This window comes from Spea bombifrons, chromosome 3 (genome assembly GCF_027358695.1).
Source record: "Spea bombifrons isolate aSpeBom1 chromosome 3, aSpeBom1.2.pri, whole genome shotgun sequence".
NCBI lineage: Eukaryota > Metazoa > Chordata > Amphibia > Anura > Pelobatidae > Spea > Spea bombifrons.
The window spans coordinates 109,184,914-109,201,549 of record NC_071089.1 but is presented as its reverse complement, the minus strand read 5'-3'; the positions used below and the strand labels follow the sequence as shown (position 1 = coordinate 109,201,549).

The 16,636-nt window shown below is 43.5% G+C and overlaps 1 protein-coding gene across 6 annotated transcripts in view; it reads left to right on the top strand.

The window, feature by feature from the left end:
- Nucleotides 1–16,636, top strand: part of ROCK2 (Rho associated coiled-coil containing protein kinase 2) — a 74,623-nt gene that overhangs the window by 50,712 nt on the left and 7,275 nt on the right. For 3 of the 6 annotated variants that reach the window (XM_053458755.1, XM_053458752.1, XM_053458753.1), the window contains exons 9-30: nt 1,404–1,563; nt 2,679–2,742; nt 3,234–3,325; nt 3,460–3,508; nt 3,610–3,745; nt 4,696–4,787; nt 4,887–5,133; nt 5,836–5,942; nt 6,624–6,783; nt 7,889–8,049; nt 8,294–8,478; nt 8,715–8,784; nt 9,584–9,687; nt 9,976–10,162; nt 10,517–10,610; nt 11,720–11,814; nt 12,215–12,394; nt 12,508–12,676; nt 13,200–13,385; nt 14,474–14,541; nt 15,198–15,286; nt 15,748–15,826. In XM_053458755.1, the coding sequence (XP_053314730.1) occupies nt 1,404–1,563; nt 2,679–2,742; nt 3,234–3,325; nt 3,460–3,508; nt 3,610–3,745; nt 4,696–4,787; nt 4,887–5,133; nt 5,836–5,942; nt 6,624–6,783; nt 7,889–8,049; nt 8,294–8,478; nt 8,715–8,784; nt 9,584–9,687; nt 9,976–10,162; nt 10,517–10,610; nt 11,720–11,814; nt 12,215–12,394; nt 12,508–12,676; nt 13,200–13,385; nt 14,474–14,541; nt 15,198–15,286; nt 15,748–15,826 (2,774 nt within the window). The remainder of the gene's footprint in view (nt 1–1,403; nt 1,564–2,678; nt 2,743–3,233; nt 3,326–3,459; nt 3,509–3,609; nt 3,746–4,695; nt 4,788–4,886; nt 5,134–5,835; nt 5,943–6,623; nt 6,784–7,888; nt 8,050–8,293; nt 8,479–8,714; nt 8,785–9,583; nt 9,688–9,975; nt 10,163–10,516; nt 10,611–11,719; nt 11,815–12,214; nt 12,395–12,507; nt 12,677–13,199; nt 13,386–14,473; nt 14,542–15,197; nt 15,287–15,747; nt 15,827–16,636) is intronic. The other 3 variants (XM_053458754.1, XM_053458757.1, XM_053458756.1) reach the window with 3 other exon arrangements.

Here is a 16,636-nt window from a genome sequence, read left to right as displayed (position 1 = left end):
GTGTGTATTATAGTGTCTATATGCGTGTGTGTATTATAGTGTGTGTATATGCGTGTGTGTATTATAGTGTGTATACGTGTGTGTATTATAGTGTGTGTATATTATAGTATGTGTATATGTGTGTGTATTATAGTGTGTGTATATTATAGTATGTGTATATGTGTGTGTATTATAGTGTGTGTATATTATAGTATGTGTATATGTGTGTGTATTATTGATTTGCGCAGGGATTGTTACAGCACATACATTCAAAGGGTCTGAATAAACTAGGATTGACAGACAGACCGATACTTTAGGTAAAGAGCGCCCGGGCTCACAAGCATACAATCTAGATTAAAATATCTAGTCACATATAGAAAATGTTTTCTGACACCTGTTTTTTCCCCTTGCTTATTATCTTTTTAAAATCTAATTTGTTTTAGTTCTATTATTGTGTTTATGGAAATACGTAAACGTGTTCAAAAGTTTGGGGTCACTTAGGAATGTCCTTGTTTTAGAAAGAAAGGTAAATTTTGTCCGTTAAAGTAACGTGAAATGGATCAGAGATACAGCACAGAGATACCGAGGCCCCCTTAATCACTCCCATCACTCCCGTGTTCCAATGGCCCTTTATCACTCCCATCACTCCTGTGTTCCAATGGCCCTTTATCACTCCCATCACTCCTGTGTTCCAATGGCCCTTAATCACTCCCATCACTCCCGTGTTCCAATGGCCCTTTATCACTCCAATCACTCCTGTGTCCCAGTGGCCCTTTATCACTCCCATCACTCCTGTGTTCCAATGGCACATCTAAGTTTAAGCTTAAAAGGCTAATTGATTGTTAGAAAACCCTTCTGTTACAGCTAGAGATGTCCTTGTTTTCTATTAAAACATCTAAGTGACCTCAAAATATATAAATGTGTGTATGTATAATATATATATATATATATATATATATATATATAATTTATTTCATGGTATTATGGCTTGTACTGAAAACTGGCGAAAAATGATACACAAAATCTTTAACCTTTTTGTATGTTGCAGTAATTCTGTTTTGGGCATTTGTTTGATGTCCTTGCATTTACCAACCGCAAGAAATACGTATTAATGAAGTTAAACACATGAGTTCTAGAATCATAACATTTGACAGCGGATGAGAATTATTCGGCCCGTCTAGTCTGCCCATTTTGAAACATCACGGTCTGTCTGTTACGTATAAATTATTCGTGCTGCTCGTGTCGGTGCCTCTAGAAGAAGCCGCCGGCTAGTAGCATACATTGACATATACATTTAGCCGCGACATATGTCTAACCCAGGCGCGTTTTGTGATCCAGGAACACGTTTGAATATTCATGAGAGTTTGCCTTTGAAATGCTCGCGATAAAAAGATTTTAACCCCCGCGGCACTTTGTCCGTTTAGCGGCTGCCCCCGTCGTGCCGGAGCTGAGCAGTGACATCGACAGCAGTAATTTTGATGACATCGAAGACGACAAGAGAGATGTGGAGACGTTTCCGATCCCTAAAGCGTTTTCGGGGAACCAGCTGCCTTTCATAGGTTTCACCTACTACCGCGAAAATCTGTACGTATTCCAGTAATGACCAGAGCAGATTCCGTGGCAGGGGGCTGGCGTGTAATCCTTTCACTTCCAACACGTTCATGCAACTTTTCAGTTTAGGGAAAAAGTAAGGATTTGCCAAACAATTCCGAATGGAACATTTTATTTTGCATTATTCTCCCCCATTACTCTCTGCTAACAAATGCATAATAGTGTGTATGAGGGGACGGTTTTAAAGATCGGAGGGTATAACTCCTTAATCTTATGTCTGCTTACATCGGGTTCCCCGTTTTAAGTGGTCCTGTGATGGTTTTGTGCCTCGTCTTTATCCCAAATAATGTCCAACCTTATTACATTTTATTACATTACAATTTCCAGCCCAAGCATTCAATTCCTAACACCAATAATGCGTTAAAATAAATCCTCCCGGAATGAATGGAACGAAAGCGTTGATAAATGCAGCGAGAACTGAAACCTTGTATTCAGTTTTTTTGCCGCACGCGACGATAGCACGCCGCACGCGACGATAGCACTCCGCACGCGACGATAGCACTCCGCACGTGACGATAGCACTCCGCACGTGACGATAGCACGCCGCACATACAGCATTTCTAATTGTTCTTGGGAAACTCGTTTGATGTTTTTGTGTAAAGTGGTGGCGTTAGGTGATTTCAGTGGAACATGATATACGGTTTTATGAACGCACCTTATGCTGTTAGGGCACCCCCGGCATGTTAACATGGAACGGCGGGCAGGAGAGGGCCCCAGAGATCCTACGACTGCCCCTTTAAGGGGATTTAAGACCCCATACTTTACTACGTGACTGTCACTCATGGTGTAAAATCCCACTCGCTGCCCACACCCTGGCAAATAGCACATCGCACCTCCTTAAAGCTTCCGGGACCGTATTTCTCTGAATTAAACATCACAAAGCCTGAGCTGAATTAACAGGCCCTGTTTATATACACCCTGTATTATCGCATGAGTTCATTGTTTAGAAGCTAAAACATAGTATAAATACTCCGAGTTCTGCAGAGTGTCCCGGAATCTTTTCTTTGGCCGAGTATTTTTATGAGGCTGGAGCTGTTTAATGTCTTTTTTTTTTTTTCTTACCCCCTTTCTTCTGACATTTTATCCAGATTGTTTAACGACCCTTACAAGAACGGGAATGAAAACAGCCCCGCCGTACAGCCAACGAAAGAGGTGAGCGCAGGCGTCATACAGGTGCCTCCGTGGCCTGTGATTTTTCATCGGGTCCTTTTATACCAAGTAAAATGTAGTCGTTGGCTTTGGGAGGTATGGACGTGCGGACTGCCTTTCCCCAACGTCATTCTTATCGTGCGGTCAGTATTAATACCCTCACTGCCTCTCACTACTGCCCCCCTGCAGGCTAACTGCTTTGAGGTCGCTGAGTGGGTCCGGTGACAGCTAGCCCGATCTTCTGTCACGAGGCTCAACGACGGCTGAAAAGAAAAGTGGCTAGCGTGCAAGAATAGCAATTAGATATGTTACCTACTGATACATAGTAGACCAGGTGCTGTCTATTAGTAGTGTGATGAGGACCACTAGGACGTATTTGGTCCAAGGGTTTACTCATGACACGTAGCTTCTCTTTCCTGTCACTTGCTCGTAATACTCGTGTCTCGCTGATCATTTCTCAGCATCTACAAACACTTTAATTTTTCCCTTTGCAGCAGTCGGCGGAGTTCCAGAAAGCTCTGCACCGCTTGGAGGAGCAGCTTCAAAATGAGATGCAGGCCAAGGACGAGCTGGAGCACAAATACCGGTAACGCCATCGTATTTACTCGTATAACAAATAATATACAGCAATAGGTTCTATTTAGTTGTGTAAAGTAGGAGAAACACCAATGCCCCTTTAAAAGATGACCCGTATTATAGCAGCTCATGCTCTATTTCCAGGTCCATAAACGCTCGCTTGGAGAAGACCCTGAAGGAGCTGGATGAAGAGGTGTGTGTGATTCTGGAAGGGAATTATTTACTTTCAGATTTCTTGGTTTTATACCAATGTAAAATTGGCTCAATTTCCTTTTTACTCTTTACCTTTTCTAGGCAAATTCTCGGAAGAATCTCGAATCCACATCCAGACAGATGGAGCGTGACAAGGCCTTGCTGCAGCACAAGAACGCGGAGTACCAAAGAAAAGCCGAGAATGAGGCGGAAAAGAAACGGATCCTCGAAAACGAAGGTTTGTCCGCCGCCCGTCTGCATAATGCAACGGGAGCACGCTAGTAATGGCGATGCCGGGTGTTATGCTTTGCAACAACGGTTTTGGATTGCATATATATATATATATATAATGGTAAAGTGCTTAAATCATACTGACCCATTAAACGTATGGTGTGATCCGGAAGCAAATAGCATCTGAAAAAGGCCTCCCAGTTCAGACAAATATTCCCTCGTCATCTGTAACAGCACATCCTCTTTCATACAGTAAATCTCTTTCCCTGAGCCATTGACAGGTTTATACATCAAAGAAACATGCATAACATAGCTTAAAAAGTAATCAATCTGTAGGTACGAGACATCTGTGGATTTATGTGCAAATTCTCCACACTTTTGTCGAGTTTTACCTACCCCGTTATTGGCAGAATTTCTGGCAGGGGGGAGTCAGTGGCGGGGAGAGGAGTTCTGATCGGGATAATGAATTATCATCCATTCATCATGAATTATCATGGAGAAAAGGTCATGGCAGAGGCTTCAGAATTCCTTAAAACATGTTGCAGTATTATCCATTCATTTATGCCCCCTCACAATGGGTAAACTGGACATAACAAGTAGAATTTCAGTTACATAAGCAAAAGGTAAAGAGGATTTTCTGTCCTTTTTTATCATTTTATGCTCATCATTACTTTAAAAAATAAACACTATGTCGATTTCATGTTACAAGTGCGGCATGGCTGTTTATAGAATATGCTAAGGAATATATATATATATATATATATATATATATATATATATATATATATATATATATATATATATATATATATATATATATATATATCCAGCAACGGTAGTGATCTGCAGGCAGGTATAGTGTGTTGGTAGTCATCCTGGTAAACGTAATCCGTATCGGGTTGCCGTTGGTTCTTTGTAGCAGGTGGTTTGAAAGCTTGTTGTGTTTTTTCTTGGCAGTGAACAGTTTGAAAGACCAGCTTGAGGATCTAAAGAAGAGAAATCAAAACTCGCAGATATCCAATGAGAAAATTAATCAGCTCCAAAGACAGGTAATCTAGCAAAGTTATCGGACACTTACCGAGGATATCCCCCCCCCGCAGCACCGTGGCTCATCTTCCCCTCTCTTACTTCTCTCCCGTTGTGTATAGCTTGAAGAAGCGAACGCTTTACTGCGCACAGAGTCCGACACGGCAGCCCGACTGAGGAAAACCCAGACGGAGATGTCTAAACAGATCCAGCAGTTGGAGGCAAACAACCGTGAATTACAGGACAAAACCTGCGTGCTGGAGAATGCCAAGCTGAAGCTCGAAAAGGACTTCATCAACCTGCAGTCAGCCCTGGAGTCTGAGAGAAGGGACCGCTCGCATGGCTCAGAAATCATTAGCGACCTTCAGGGTAGGGCGCCTGCCTGGTCTTGGTTTAACGTTGGGTTACCGTTAATCAGGTGAAAACAAAAATCAAACTCGCTATTTGCAGACCAGCTTTACTCTTCCACTGAGTATACACTGGCATTGGAGCGGACTGTCCTCAAAAGCTTGACTTGGAGAAATATGGATGCTTTGGGGGGGGATCCTTAGTAGGAATCAGTTTAGCCTTTGAGTTGAGGAAACTTTTGCAGATGCCCATAGCGGGAAACATTGGATGTGAAACTTACATCAGTTCACTTCTATGCCCAGGTTGGGTCTTGTTGGTCCAGCTCGTTGTGTCGTTAAGGCTGCACAGAACTCAAGCGGTCGCCTCGGTGTGAGCGATGCATTGATGAACTCTTTTTATGGAGGAGTTTTGTTTCTCCAACGCAACTTTAAAGGAGTTCACTACAAAGCGGCCAAAGCTCACTGTGCAAGCAGCGAGCCCTGATTAGATTTGAAAGCATGGAGGGTTTTTATATGTATAGAATGAGACCGCTCCGCTCAATGTGGGTGGCTTTAATGTATTATCAGATCCAAACACATTCTGGGTGAGAAAAGGATAGTGGGTATGAACTCTGGCAGGTCCGTAACGTATACTGTACGGTTCCGTAACATCCGCTGCGTAACTATGAAGAATTCTTTTTGTGGAAGATGCCGCACATGCATTGTTGTATTTATTTATTTACAGGCCGCATAACTGCCTTAGAAGACGACGTAAAGAAAGGGAAAGAATTGTTGGCGAAAGCAGAAGCCGAGAAGAGGCAGATTCAAGAGAGGCAGGCCCATTTAGAGAAGGTACCCTAGATTGCTTGCACACACACACTGTTTTTGCTTGTAAGTCCTGGAGTCTATTATAAATAACCACTGTTATGGTAGACGGAGGTGATTGTGCTATATGTCTACTGAGAAGTCATTTTTAATTCAGCTGCAAAGCATTTGTACATCAACACAAATGAATGATCTTAGAATAATTCTTCATACAGTTTGTGTATGATGTGTCACGATACACTAATACACAGCTGCAAACATACGCATTAAGTAAATGAGTCTTTAGTGCCGCAGTTGGGCCAGAATACATAAGCTCACCTGTCTCATTTTAATATATTTATCACAATAAATATGTTCTGACGTCTTTCACATTACCAACCAAAATCCCAGCTCCCTGTGTCAGAGTGCAGGCTTGTTCTTATAGAATGAGACCCTACATACCTTTTGTAAACAAAATTCAACATGTGCTCGATAAGCCTGGTAAGGGGTTAGTCGGAGACCACCTGATTTCTGCAGATGAGAGGAATATATAAAAACAAAGAGGTTTAACGAATAGTAACAAGTTTTCAGTGCTTCTTCTAAAACAAGTTCTAGACAGAACGGTGTTTAGTAAATATTACCCTGTTAACAAAGCACGGTAGTTCACACGCTCCTGTTTTTTGTAGGTTTCTGCATTCCTTAGATCCTCTTATTTCTGTTTTTTTGTAGGAAAAAAGTAACATGGAAATAGATTTCACGTACAGGCTGAAAGCCCTTCAACAAAGTGTGGAGAAAGAAGAAGCTGAGCACAAAGCTACGAAGGCCCGGCTGGCCGACAAGAATAAAATCTATCAGTCCATTGAGGAGACCAAGTCGGAAGCCATGAAAGGTAGATCTATATATATATATATATATATATATATATATATATATATATATATATATATATATATATATATATATATATATATATATATATATATATATATATATATATATATATATATATATATATATATATATATATATATATATATATAACGTGAGGGCCATGCTCCAGGCACTAAGGATTATTTGTAAATCCCGGTGTGTCTCCAGCAGTCTCCGGGAGTTTATTTTGTTCTAGATACTCAAGGAACAGGTTTGTAGGAATATCACGCAAGCCTGTCCGCAAGTGACAGAGTTAAAAATTTGTCCATTCCTTTGGAAAAGCTGCCGGTGGTTGTCGTGCCGAACCCGTGACGCACTGCATGCCATCACTAGAATCATTGAGATACTCCGCCACAGGAATCCAATTCCGCACGGGGCAGGAGGTCGCACGACATCAGGGCTTGGCTCATCCTACAAGGCAAACTTAGGATTTTATCTGGGGCTCTGGCGCAAAAAGACCCCACGTAAGACGAGTTAGAGATTTTTTAACTGTTTGTAAGCCAAGGTAAACTCACCGCGTCGTCACCGCCAGGGAGGTAACACCGGTGGAACGGAGCCGATTCCACAGGACCGATGACCCCATTCAGATCGTATTCTTCTTCTAGGCACTTTTTTGTTTTATTGCTCTTTAATAGCAGTTTGCCCATTTTAATACTTAAGTCTAAACGGCACAACTTCCCAGGTGAATGAAAGACACACATCGTGGACTTTGATAGTTTTAAAGTATGCGTTTTGCATGGTCTGTGTTTCAATCTTGCATACATGCAACCCTTCCCCTAGATTTTTATTTAACGTAACATTTGAAACCTTGAAGCCCAGAGCGGCTCTAAGACATGGGGGGAAAATAACAACGTTATGTTGGATACTGTTGCGCAATACATTGGGCAGTCAGCCAATCACATGTGTCGGCTCGTCTGCATTCTCGGTCCATACGTTATTTTGTTTCAAGATTGGCCTCCTACATTGGCCTTAAACAGAAAAACATGTCTGTGGCATGTAGGTGTAGAAATCGTACGCAGATTTCTACAACTGCTTAAACCCGAGGAATTGTGTGTTTCTGCCAGACATGGAAAGAAAGCTTCAGGAGGAACGAGTGGCCAAGCAAAGCCTGGAGAACAGTTTGCTGGAGGCCGAGAAGCAATGCTCCATGTTGGACTGTGACCTTAAACAGGCCAAACAGAAGATCAACGAGCTGGAATCGCTGAAGGACAAACTGACGGAGGATGTAAGTACTGACCTCGGCAATGAAACGTATCTCCGGAGCGTTTACCCCTCCGTGGCCCGATCTTCACAGCATATCCAACATCTGTATTTTCATTCCGTTTCCCGGCTTTCTGGCCCACATCTACTCTTTAGTCCTAAATGCATTTGGGAATATATAAAATATAATTAATAACCGAGTGGGTTCTGTGATGTCTATCTAGAGCACTGGAATTGTGCGTGGTATCAGAGCGGTTCTGTGTCTTTAGGTAAAAAACCTGACGTTGAAAACCGAACAAGAAACACAGAAGCGGAACCTAACGCAGAACGACCTGAAGATGCAGCTGCAGCAGGTGAACAGCCTGAAGATGTCCGAGAAACAGCTGAAGCAGGAGATCAACCACCTGACGGAGATCAGACTGAGTCTGGAGAAGCAGAACAACGAGCTTCGCAAGTAAGAGACAAACATCCCGAGTTAGAGCGTCTTGTTCCGATGTTTACAGATTGGGGTTTATTCCGGTGAAATGTTATGGTTTTGGGCTGTTTTAAAATCCACTACAAGTAAACGGTCGTCATACTAGATTTGTCAGAGCTTTGTACCATTAGCGTTGTGCATGTCCCCTTCTAAGTTATCAAGTGACTGAAAAAAAGAGGGGTCAAAATTCTCACCATTTCAACATTACTTTCCAGAGAACGTCAAGATGCAGATGGCCAAATGAAGGAACTCCAAGACCAGCTGGAGGCAGAGCAGTATTTCTCTGTAGGCATTTTTCAAAAATTTTAAACTAAAAATTCTTGTATTTATCCGAAAACTTTTTTTTTTTTTTTGGTAAACTACACATTTTTTTACTCCTGTCATCTTAAATGCCACAAGCTAATGCCTGGATTTCAGAATACATCTGTCCTCGCTCCCTTTAAAACTTTGAATTAAGCAATGCTTTGGCTCAGAGAGGGTTCCGCACAGAATGATAACCTTTTTGTCCAGAAATGCTTTGTCCCAGGCAAAAAATAAGGCTTCGGTGCCCCCATTCACGCTACTTGATTTTAATTTCTTTTTATTTGTGTTTAAATTATGGCTTGGAGTCAGGACTGCCTTTGCTCTGATCCTATTCTAGTTTATTTAGTCCTGTGGGGGGAGAGAGAGCAGAATTATTCTTCATTATCTGTAGGCTTTAAGTCATCTTAGATACGGTTTCAAGATGCCTCGCATGATCCATTTGCCAGACATATCCGGCTTGTTTACTAATGGCTAATGAGAATTTCTATAAAAATAAATAGAAAATGATAATTAGTGATTCTGGGCAATTCTTAGGGCAGCTGGGATCACCGAAGCAAAATAAAGAACAAAACTAGTTGCCTGTGCAAATTGATTTGTTGTATAAACCCCATTTAACCCCATTCAGACTTTGTTCTAGTGTTGAGCGTCTCTGTATGAAAAGATCCCATTAATATATTTCGCTTATGTCTCATAAATCTTAGGAAGCTCACATCCAATACCCGTTGTTTATATTGACGTTGTGTATATTGTAACACATTGCCATTTACCGTCCCCTAAACAGACATTGTACAAGACGCAGGTGCGGGAGCTAAAAGAGGAGTGTGAGGACAAGGCCAAGCTGTGCAAGGAGATGCAGCAGAAGGTGCAAGAGCTGCAAGATGAGCGGTGAGCATTCATATCATTGTTTGCGTTATATTGTTAGCCTTTGGGGTTAGTCGTGTAATAAAAGCGCTGCATACCATCCAGGACTGGTTTATCCACACTTTGTCATGCTTACAAACTGTGTGATGGAGTGAGGTACTGATACTGTAGGTAGATCGGTTGTTGGGTCACTGTGCGAGAGATGGTCAGCCCAGGGGGTGATTGAAAACATGAGCGATGGGTCCTTAGTAATAGGACGTGTGCGGCTCTGAGAGGATGAGAGCGCAAACTTAATATTATCTGACTTTACAGAGACTCTTTGGCCGCCCAGCTGGAGATCACCCTGACAAAGGCAGACTCTGAGCAGCTGGCCCGCTCCATTGCCGAGGAGCAGTACTCGGACCTGGAGAAAGAGAAGATCATGAAAGAACTGGAGATCAAGGAGATGATGGCTCGTCACAAGCAGGAGCTTGCAGAGAAATACGCCACCATATCATCTGTGAGTAGCCCCCGCCTGGTTATCTTTACACCGAGTCTCTTTCGTGATTTTACATCTGCATCTTCTACAGAACAGACACATTTGAGGGCGTTTTAATCCGTGTTTCTTGATGCATGGATTAATACTCCATTCACATCCAAGAGCACATGCTAACAATTCACATATATGGTTAATAACCCTGGATTATTTAGTCATACATAATATATAACATTCATTTCAATGCCGAAAGAATAGTAATTGACTTTGACTTTATTAAACACAGAAGATTTCCCCAACCCCTGGGTGTTCTCTAAAACAACTTGTGATCTATATTCTTGTATAATTCCTAACACATTTTTAAACCATTCCTCACAGCTTGAAGAAGCCAACAGGACCCTGACTATTGATGTGGGCAATCTGGCTAACGAGAAGGAAGAATTAAACAACAAACTGAAGGAAGCTCAGGAACGTAAGTCATTAAGTGAAAGAGAGGAAAGAAGCAAGTGTGTTTACAGCATCTGGCCCCCTATTACTAAATAGAGCAGCAGGACTGGGCCCCTATTACTACATAGAGCAGCAGGACTGGCCCCCTATTACTACATAGAGCGACAGGACTGGCCCCCTATTACTACATAGAGCAGCAGGACTGGGCCCCTATTACTACATAGAGCAGCAGGACTGGCCCCCTATTACTACATAGGGCAGCAGGACTGGCCCTCTATTACTACATAGGGCAGCAGGACTGGCCCTCTATTACTACATAGGGCAGCAGGACTGGCCCTCTATTACTTTATAGAGCAGCGGGACTGGCCCTCTATTACTACATAGGGCAGCGGGACTGGCCCTCTATTACTACATAGGGCAGCGGGACTGGCCCTCTATTACTACATAGGGCAGCAGGACTGGCCCTCTATTACTACATAGAGCAGCGGGACTGGCCCCTATTACTACATAGAGCTGCAGGACTGGCCCTCTATTACTACATAGGTCAGCAGGACTGGCCCCTATTACTACATAGAGCTGCAGGACTGGCCCCTATTACTACATAGAGCAGCAGGACTGGCCCCTATTACTACATAGAGCAGCGGGGCTGGCCCCTATTACTACATAGAGCAGCAGGACTGGCCCGCTATTGCTACATAGAGCAGCAGGACTGGGCCCCTATTACTACATAGAGCAGCAGGACTGGCCCCCTATTACTACATAGAGCAGCAGGACTGGCCCCCTATTACTACATAGAGCAGCAGGACAGGCCCCCTATTACTACATAGAGCAGCAGGACTGGCCCCTATTACTACATAGAGCAGCAGGACTGGCCCTCTATTACTACATAGGGCTGCAGGACTGGCCCCCTATTACTACATAGAGCAGCAGGACTGGCCCCTATTACTACATAGAGCAGCAGGACTGGCCCCTGTTACTACATAGAGCAGCAGGACTGGCCCCCTATTACTACATAGAGCAGTGGCATTATAAAAATGAAATTTACTTCACATAGGAATGCTGATTTTTTGCGTATGAATGCACCGATTTACCGCATGTAATTGAGGAGCATAATATTTAAATGTGTTTTTACAGAAATTCACCATCTGAAAGAGGAGGAATCTAGCGTCGGTATCCTCAAAACACAGTTCGAGAAGCAGCTGCTTAATGAGAGGACTCTGAAAACTCAGGTATCTGCAGAGGTTTCATCACATAGCAACGAATGAAACATAGAATTTGCCAAGAGATAAGACCTGTCCAGTCGGCCCGTTTTTCCTGATGTAGAGACTGTGACCTTAATCAGTACTTGGTCTCATCTTGTTAAAGATACAGGCATGTTAAATGCCCAATAAGTAGTAGTAATTAGTTTTTTTGCATTTGTGAAAAAGATACCCCATGAGCTGTTACTATCCCCATATGTTACATGGCTTTGCAGTCTCAGGATCTTTGGTGCTTATTTCTCTTTAATGTTGTGTTTTTCATTTTTTGTGTATTTAGACCTCTTTTTATGAGTAAACTGGGTGGAAACGTAATGGGATACGTTATGCGTTTTTCAGACCCACACTAACCGTCATTGTTCGCCATTCCCAGGCTGTTAACAAGCTGGCGGAGATAATGAATCGGAAGATTCCCACCAAGAGCGGTCCGGACAATGATGTGCGAAGGAAGGAGAAGGAGAACCGGAAGCTCCAACTGGAACTGAAATCCGAGCGGGAGAAGCTGACGCAGCTCGTCATCAAATACCAGAGAGAGATGAATGAAATGCAGGCGGTAAGCAAGGAATGGTTTCTACATTCATTAACGTTCGGGCAGCACCGATTACCGTGTCTGAGCGCTGCGTTATTAAAGGTCCCCGGTGTAACCTGCGTCACTTTCCCCAACAGCAAATAGCAGATGAAAGCCAGGTCCGTATCGAGCTGCAGATGGTGCTGGACAGCAAGGACAGCGACATCGAGCAACTCCGCTCCCAACTGCAGAATATCCACATAGGCCTTGACAGCACGAGCATTGGGAGCGGACATGGCGACACCGACGCAGACGATGGATTTCCAGGTAACCGGCCAAGTGTAAACATCTTCTGCCTAAAAGCCTTACAAGAACAGCACATCTTTTTTTTATTTTCTCTATAGAGTAGCAACTTCTTGCCATTTTCATGTCTTTCTATAAAGCGTAAAAAGAATCTAACACTTGTATAGAATTGGGAGCTCCATTGGAACGCCTCAGAATCTGCCACCCTGGATATACCAGAACTGTAATGTGTATGTACACAAACACATGCGCAATAGGCTTCCGATCGGAGGGGCAAATTTCATTTAGTTCCAATACAACAAATGGTGGGGATATAGAAAGCCGCGGGGTTTACTATTCTCATCCTTTCCCTGTTCTCCGCAGTCCTTTCTTTACTGAAGCCGACCTCTTCAGATGTAAATTGGCTCGCGGTGACTCTGTGCCGCGGAGGCTGCGATCACGTCTATTTGTTTCTTTTTAATCAAACTTCTGTTTTGTTCCCCGTCTCTACTTACAAAGTTTAACTTCTCTTCCGCACTTTCCCTCCTGTTCTACTGTGGGTTTTCAGTTCACATCACTCAGTCCCGTACGACGGAGTCCATGTCCTTCACCTACCAGCGTTCCTCCACTTCTGTCAGCATTGCCACTAAGCCCTCGCGTTCTCGCTTGCTTCTCGACTCTGATTCTGACTCAGAGGAGGATCCATCCCCCTGCGCACAAGCCCCTACCGAGCCCGATAGCGATGGCGGTGAAGGTGACATCGCTGTGCAACCGTGTGCCGCACCGTGTGATGTTCTCCCCTTGCCCCCTACTTGCCCCCTACTTAACACCCGTGTTTTCACTTGTTACACCTTTGGACAAGGCATCGCATGCTTACTGACTGCATGCTCTCTGTACACAATCTGGATTTTATGGCTGAAAATTTACATCTGAGCTTTCCGCTCACAATTTTATCGGTAATATCGTGTGCGGCAAAGGGGCTTCATGAGCCAGTCATTTATGTCATGGAGGTGTGCGTTTGATATGTAGATGCTCCCCCGGGTCCTTCCGTGCCGGTTGCTTGTATTAGATGTATTTGTGAATGTTAGGGTGGCCTACAAGTAGAAGAAATGTCCGTAGCAGGTGTAGAAGATCCAAACATAGAGGTTGGGTGCCGGCTGGTGAGCGTTGTGCGATGGGAAGAGTCATAAACACTTAATAATTGGTAAGGAAAATGTAGTTGAGTGCAGTTATCCCCTTTATTCAGTTTAACCCCGTATGTAAATCCTTCTGAGCGAGCTTCCATGAAGACGCACTGGACCGCGCGAACGTCTTTCCTTACAGAATAGCGGATGTGGGCTTGTCACGGACTGGAGAAAGGACACTCACAGGAGTCCACGTTCTCACTTCAATGAACTTTGTTGCTATCTCTCTTGGTATAGGTTGTATCCGGATGGGTTGGAATGACGAGCTTAAATCCGTAGCAGCTGACCATTCACACTAATACGCACAACGCCGTGTTTTCGCTGTTAGAACAAGAAGCCTCACGATATGGGATTACAGGATCTGGGGGATTTTTCTTATAAACGGTTATTTCCAATTACTAGAAAACAAGAACGCCGCCTTCAGGGTTTTTTTTGATGTATCACAGCAGTGCTTAGTTGATAAGTCCTTGTTTGCTAGTAATTGAAATTGGGCCACCAGCTCGCTTTGGGTTCGCCTGCCTGGTACGCTTATGCCTTGGAGTTTGCGTGCTGCTAGTGTGTTGATTGGTTGATATGTCCTAAGAACAGGACCATGAGCTGCAGGTTAAATGCCCCGGTAATCGCTTGGAGGGTAACTTGTTATCTGTCACTCCTGCAGAGTCCAGGCTGGAGGGGTGGCTGTCGCTCCCCGTGCGCAACACAAAGAAGTTTGGGTGGATTAAAAAGGTAAGTTCTATCTATATCATAGAGTCTTTATTTTATTTATTTTAGTGTAATTTGGTTTAGAAGTTGGCAAACAATTTTGTCCGGGAAGTCCTCCTACATCCCTTCATCCTACTAAGGTCCCTCTCCAAAAAGGAAGGGGTACTTTACAGAGTCTAGTATCTCCCTGCAAGCTCTTCCCCTTGTAAGTTAGAGAAAAATGGATCTTGATGTGTTGGCATAAAAGAAAATAAAATCGTTTGTAAAAAAAATGTAAACTGACATAAGCTTCCAGGACCTCAGATGTCTCCTGTTTGCATCTGAAGAAGAGACCTCTGGGTTCCAGAAAGTTTGTGTAACTTTACCTCTTTTTCTATACTGGCCCAATAAATGGTCTCAACTCAAACTGTTCAATAACATGCGTGTTGAAATCATTATTGTACTTTGCTTTAGGTGGGATACTTAAGGAAAGTCTGCAAGACTTTTAAAACCAAGATCTTTTTCTTTACCTCTGGGTTTACGTGGTAGAATCGGATCAGAACATTTTGTGATGGGCTTCATGCGACGGCGCCTTTTATAATCTTATTTGCCTACAGTAACTGTTTCATAGCGTGCACGGTGTTAATGGTATACGTTGTTTAGAGTCAGTTCTTCACCGTTCCTGCTTTGCTTTGTGATAGTACGTGGTGGTGAGCAGCAAGAAGATCCTATTTTACGACAGCGAGCAGGATAAAGAACAGTCCAACCCGTACATGGTGTTAGATATCGAGTAAGTACTTTCTACTCTCATGCTGGCGTAGGTAAGAGACACGCGTGATAATGCACTCGATTCTATAGACGTCTGACAACAGGTGCGTGCTCAAACCCATTCTCTTTGGAGGTTTTAATGGCGAAGAGAGGCCGAGACATGTAATTCATGTGACACGTCTAGAAGATGTCCTTTTCTATTATTGTATGCCTTCCTTGGAAGATGTCACGTTTGAAAATCATTGAGCCAAGACACGTATTTCCCCCTCTTTATATGTAAGTCTGTGTATGGACTGGATCTGAACCGGTCATGCTAGGACAGGGACGGGGTATCTGTGCAGTACTTCAATAATTAACACTGTGGATGATATAGGCTTGTATATTCGTTTAATTTAATTTTATTCGATCGGTAGGTGTTAATTATTATTGTTAAACGATAGTTTCATTATTGTTACCTAAAGTTTGAATCCTTCGTATTCACAGTAAATTATTCCACGTGCGGGCAGTTACCCAGACAGACGTGTATCGAGCTGATGTCAAAGAAATTCCTCGGATATTCCAGGTAATTAGCATTTGTTGTCCAGACCTTCCCTGTGACACGTTATGGACGTGGGACAGAACATAAAGGGAGAAGTAGTACCGTATTGGCCCAAATATAGTCGCCCCCCCCCTTTAAGTCTTTAAAGTGGGGGTTCGGCCTATAATCGCGGTTTAGCACAATTAGTATCTCCCGACGCACGAGATATGCAGTTCCGGGCGGGTGTTAAGATCCAGATCTCCCGCTGCGCTGCAGGGGACCTGGATCCTCCTCTCCGGCAGCCGGTGGAACCTCCGCTGCGGGCACTTCCGTCGGGGCTTCTATGACGGTGCGCCGGTGTGACATAACCATCCGTTGCTCCACCATAGAAGCCCCGGTGGAAGAGAGAGGTTGTCTGTGTCATCAGTGAACGTCCTTGCGTTCCACGCAGACAACCCCGGGGGTTCTATGATGGAGAAGCCCTGGCGGAGGTTGTCTGCGCGCATCATGGAGACGTCCACCGGCTGGCCCTGCTAAACACCAGGGAGTCTGGGGATGCATTGGTAAGAGTGGCATTTCTAGGGGGCAGAGTGGCATATCTAAAGGTAAGGTGCATTATGAATTAAGGGGGACCTTAAAATGGCTTTCCAAATTTCTGTATATAACCTATGCTGACTAACTGCGTAATAGATACCAAAAATGTTACATTACGTCAATACGTGTATTCCTGTTCATTGGGTAAAATACTGGTTTACCATTCCACTAAGGTGTATATTTTTCTTTAACATTTTTTTCTCCCTTTAAAATAGCACCAAACTTTTAGGGTGCGGCATATAATTGAGCCGGTATTTAGTT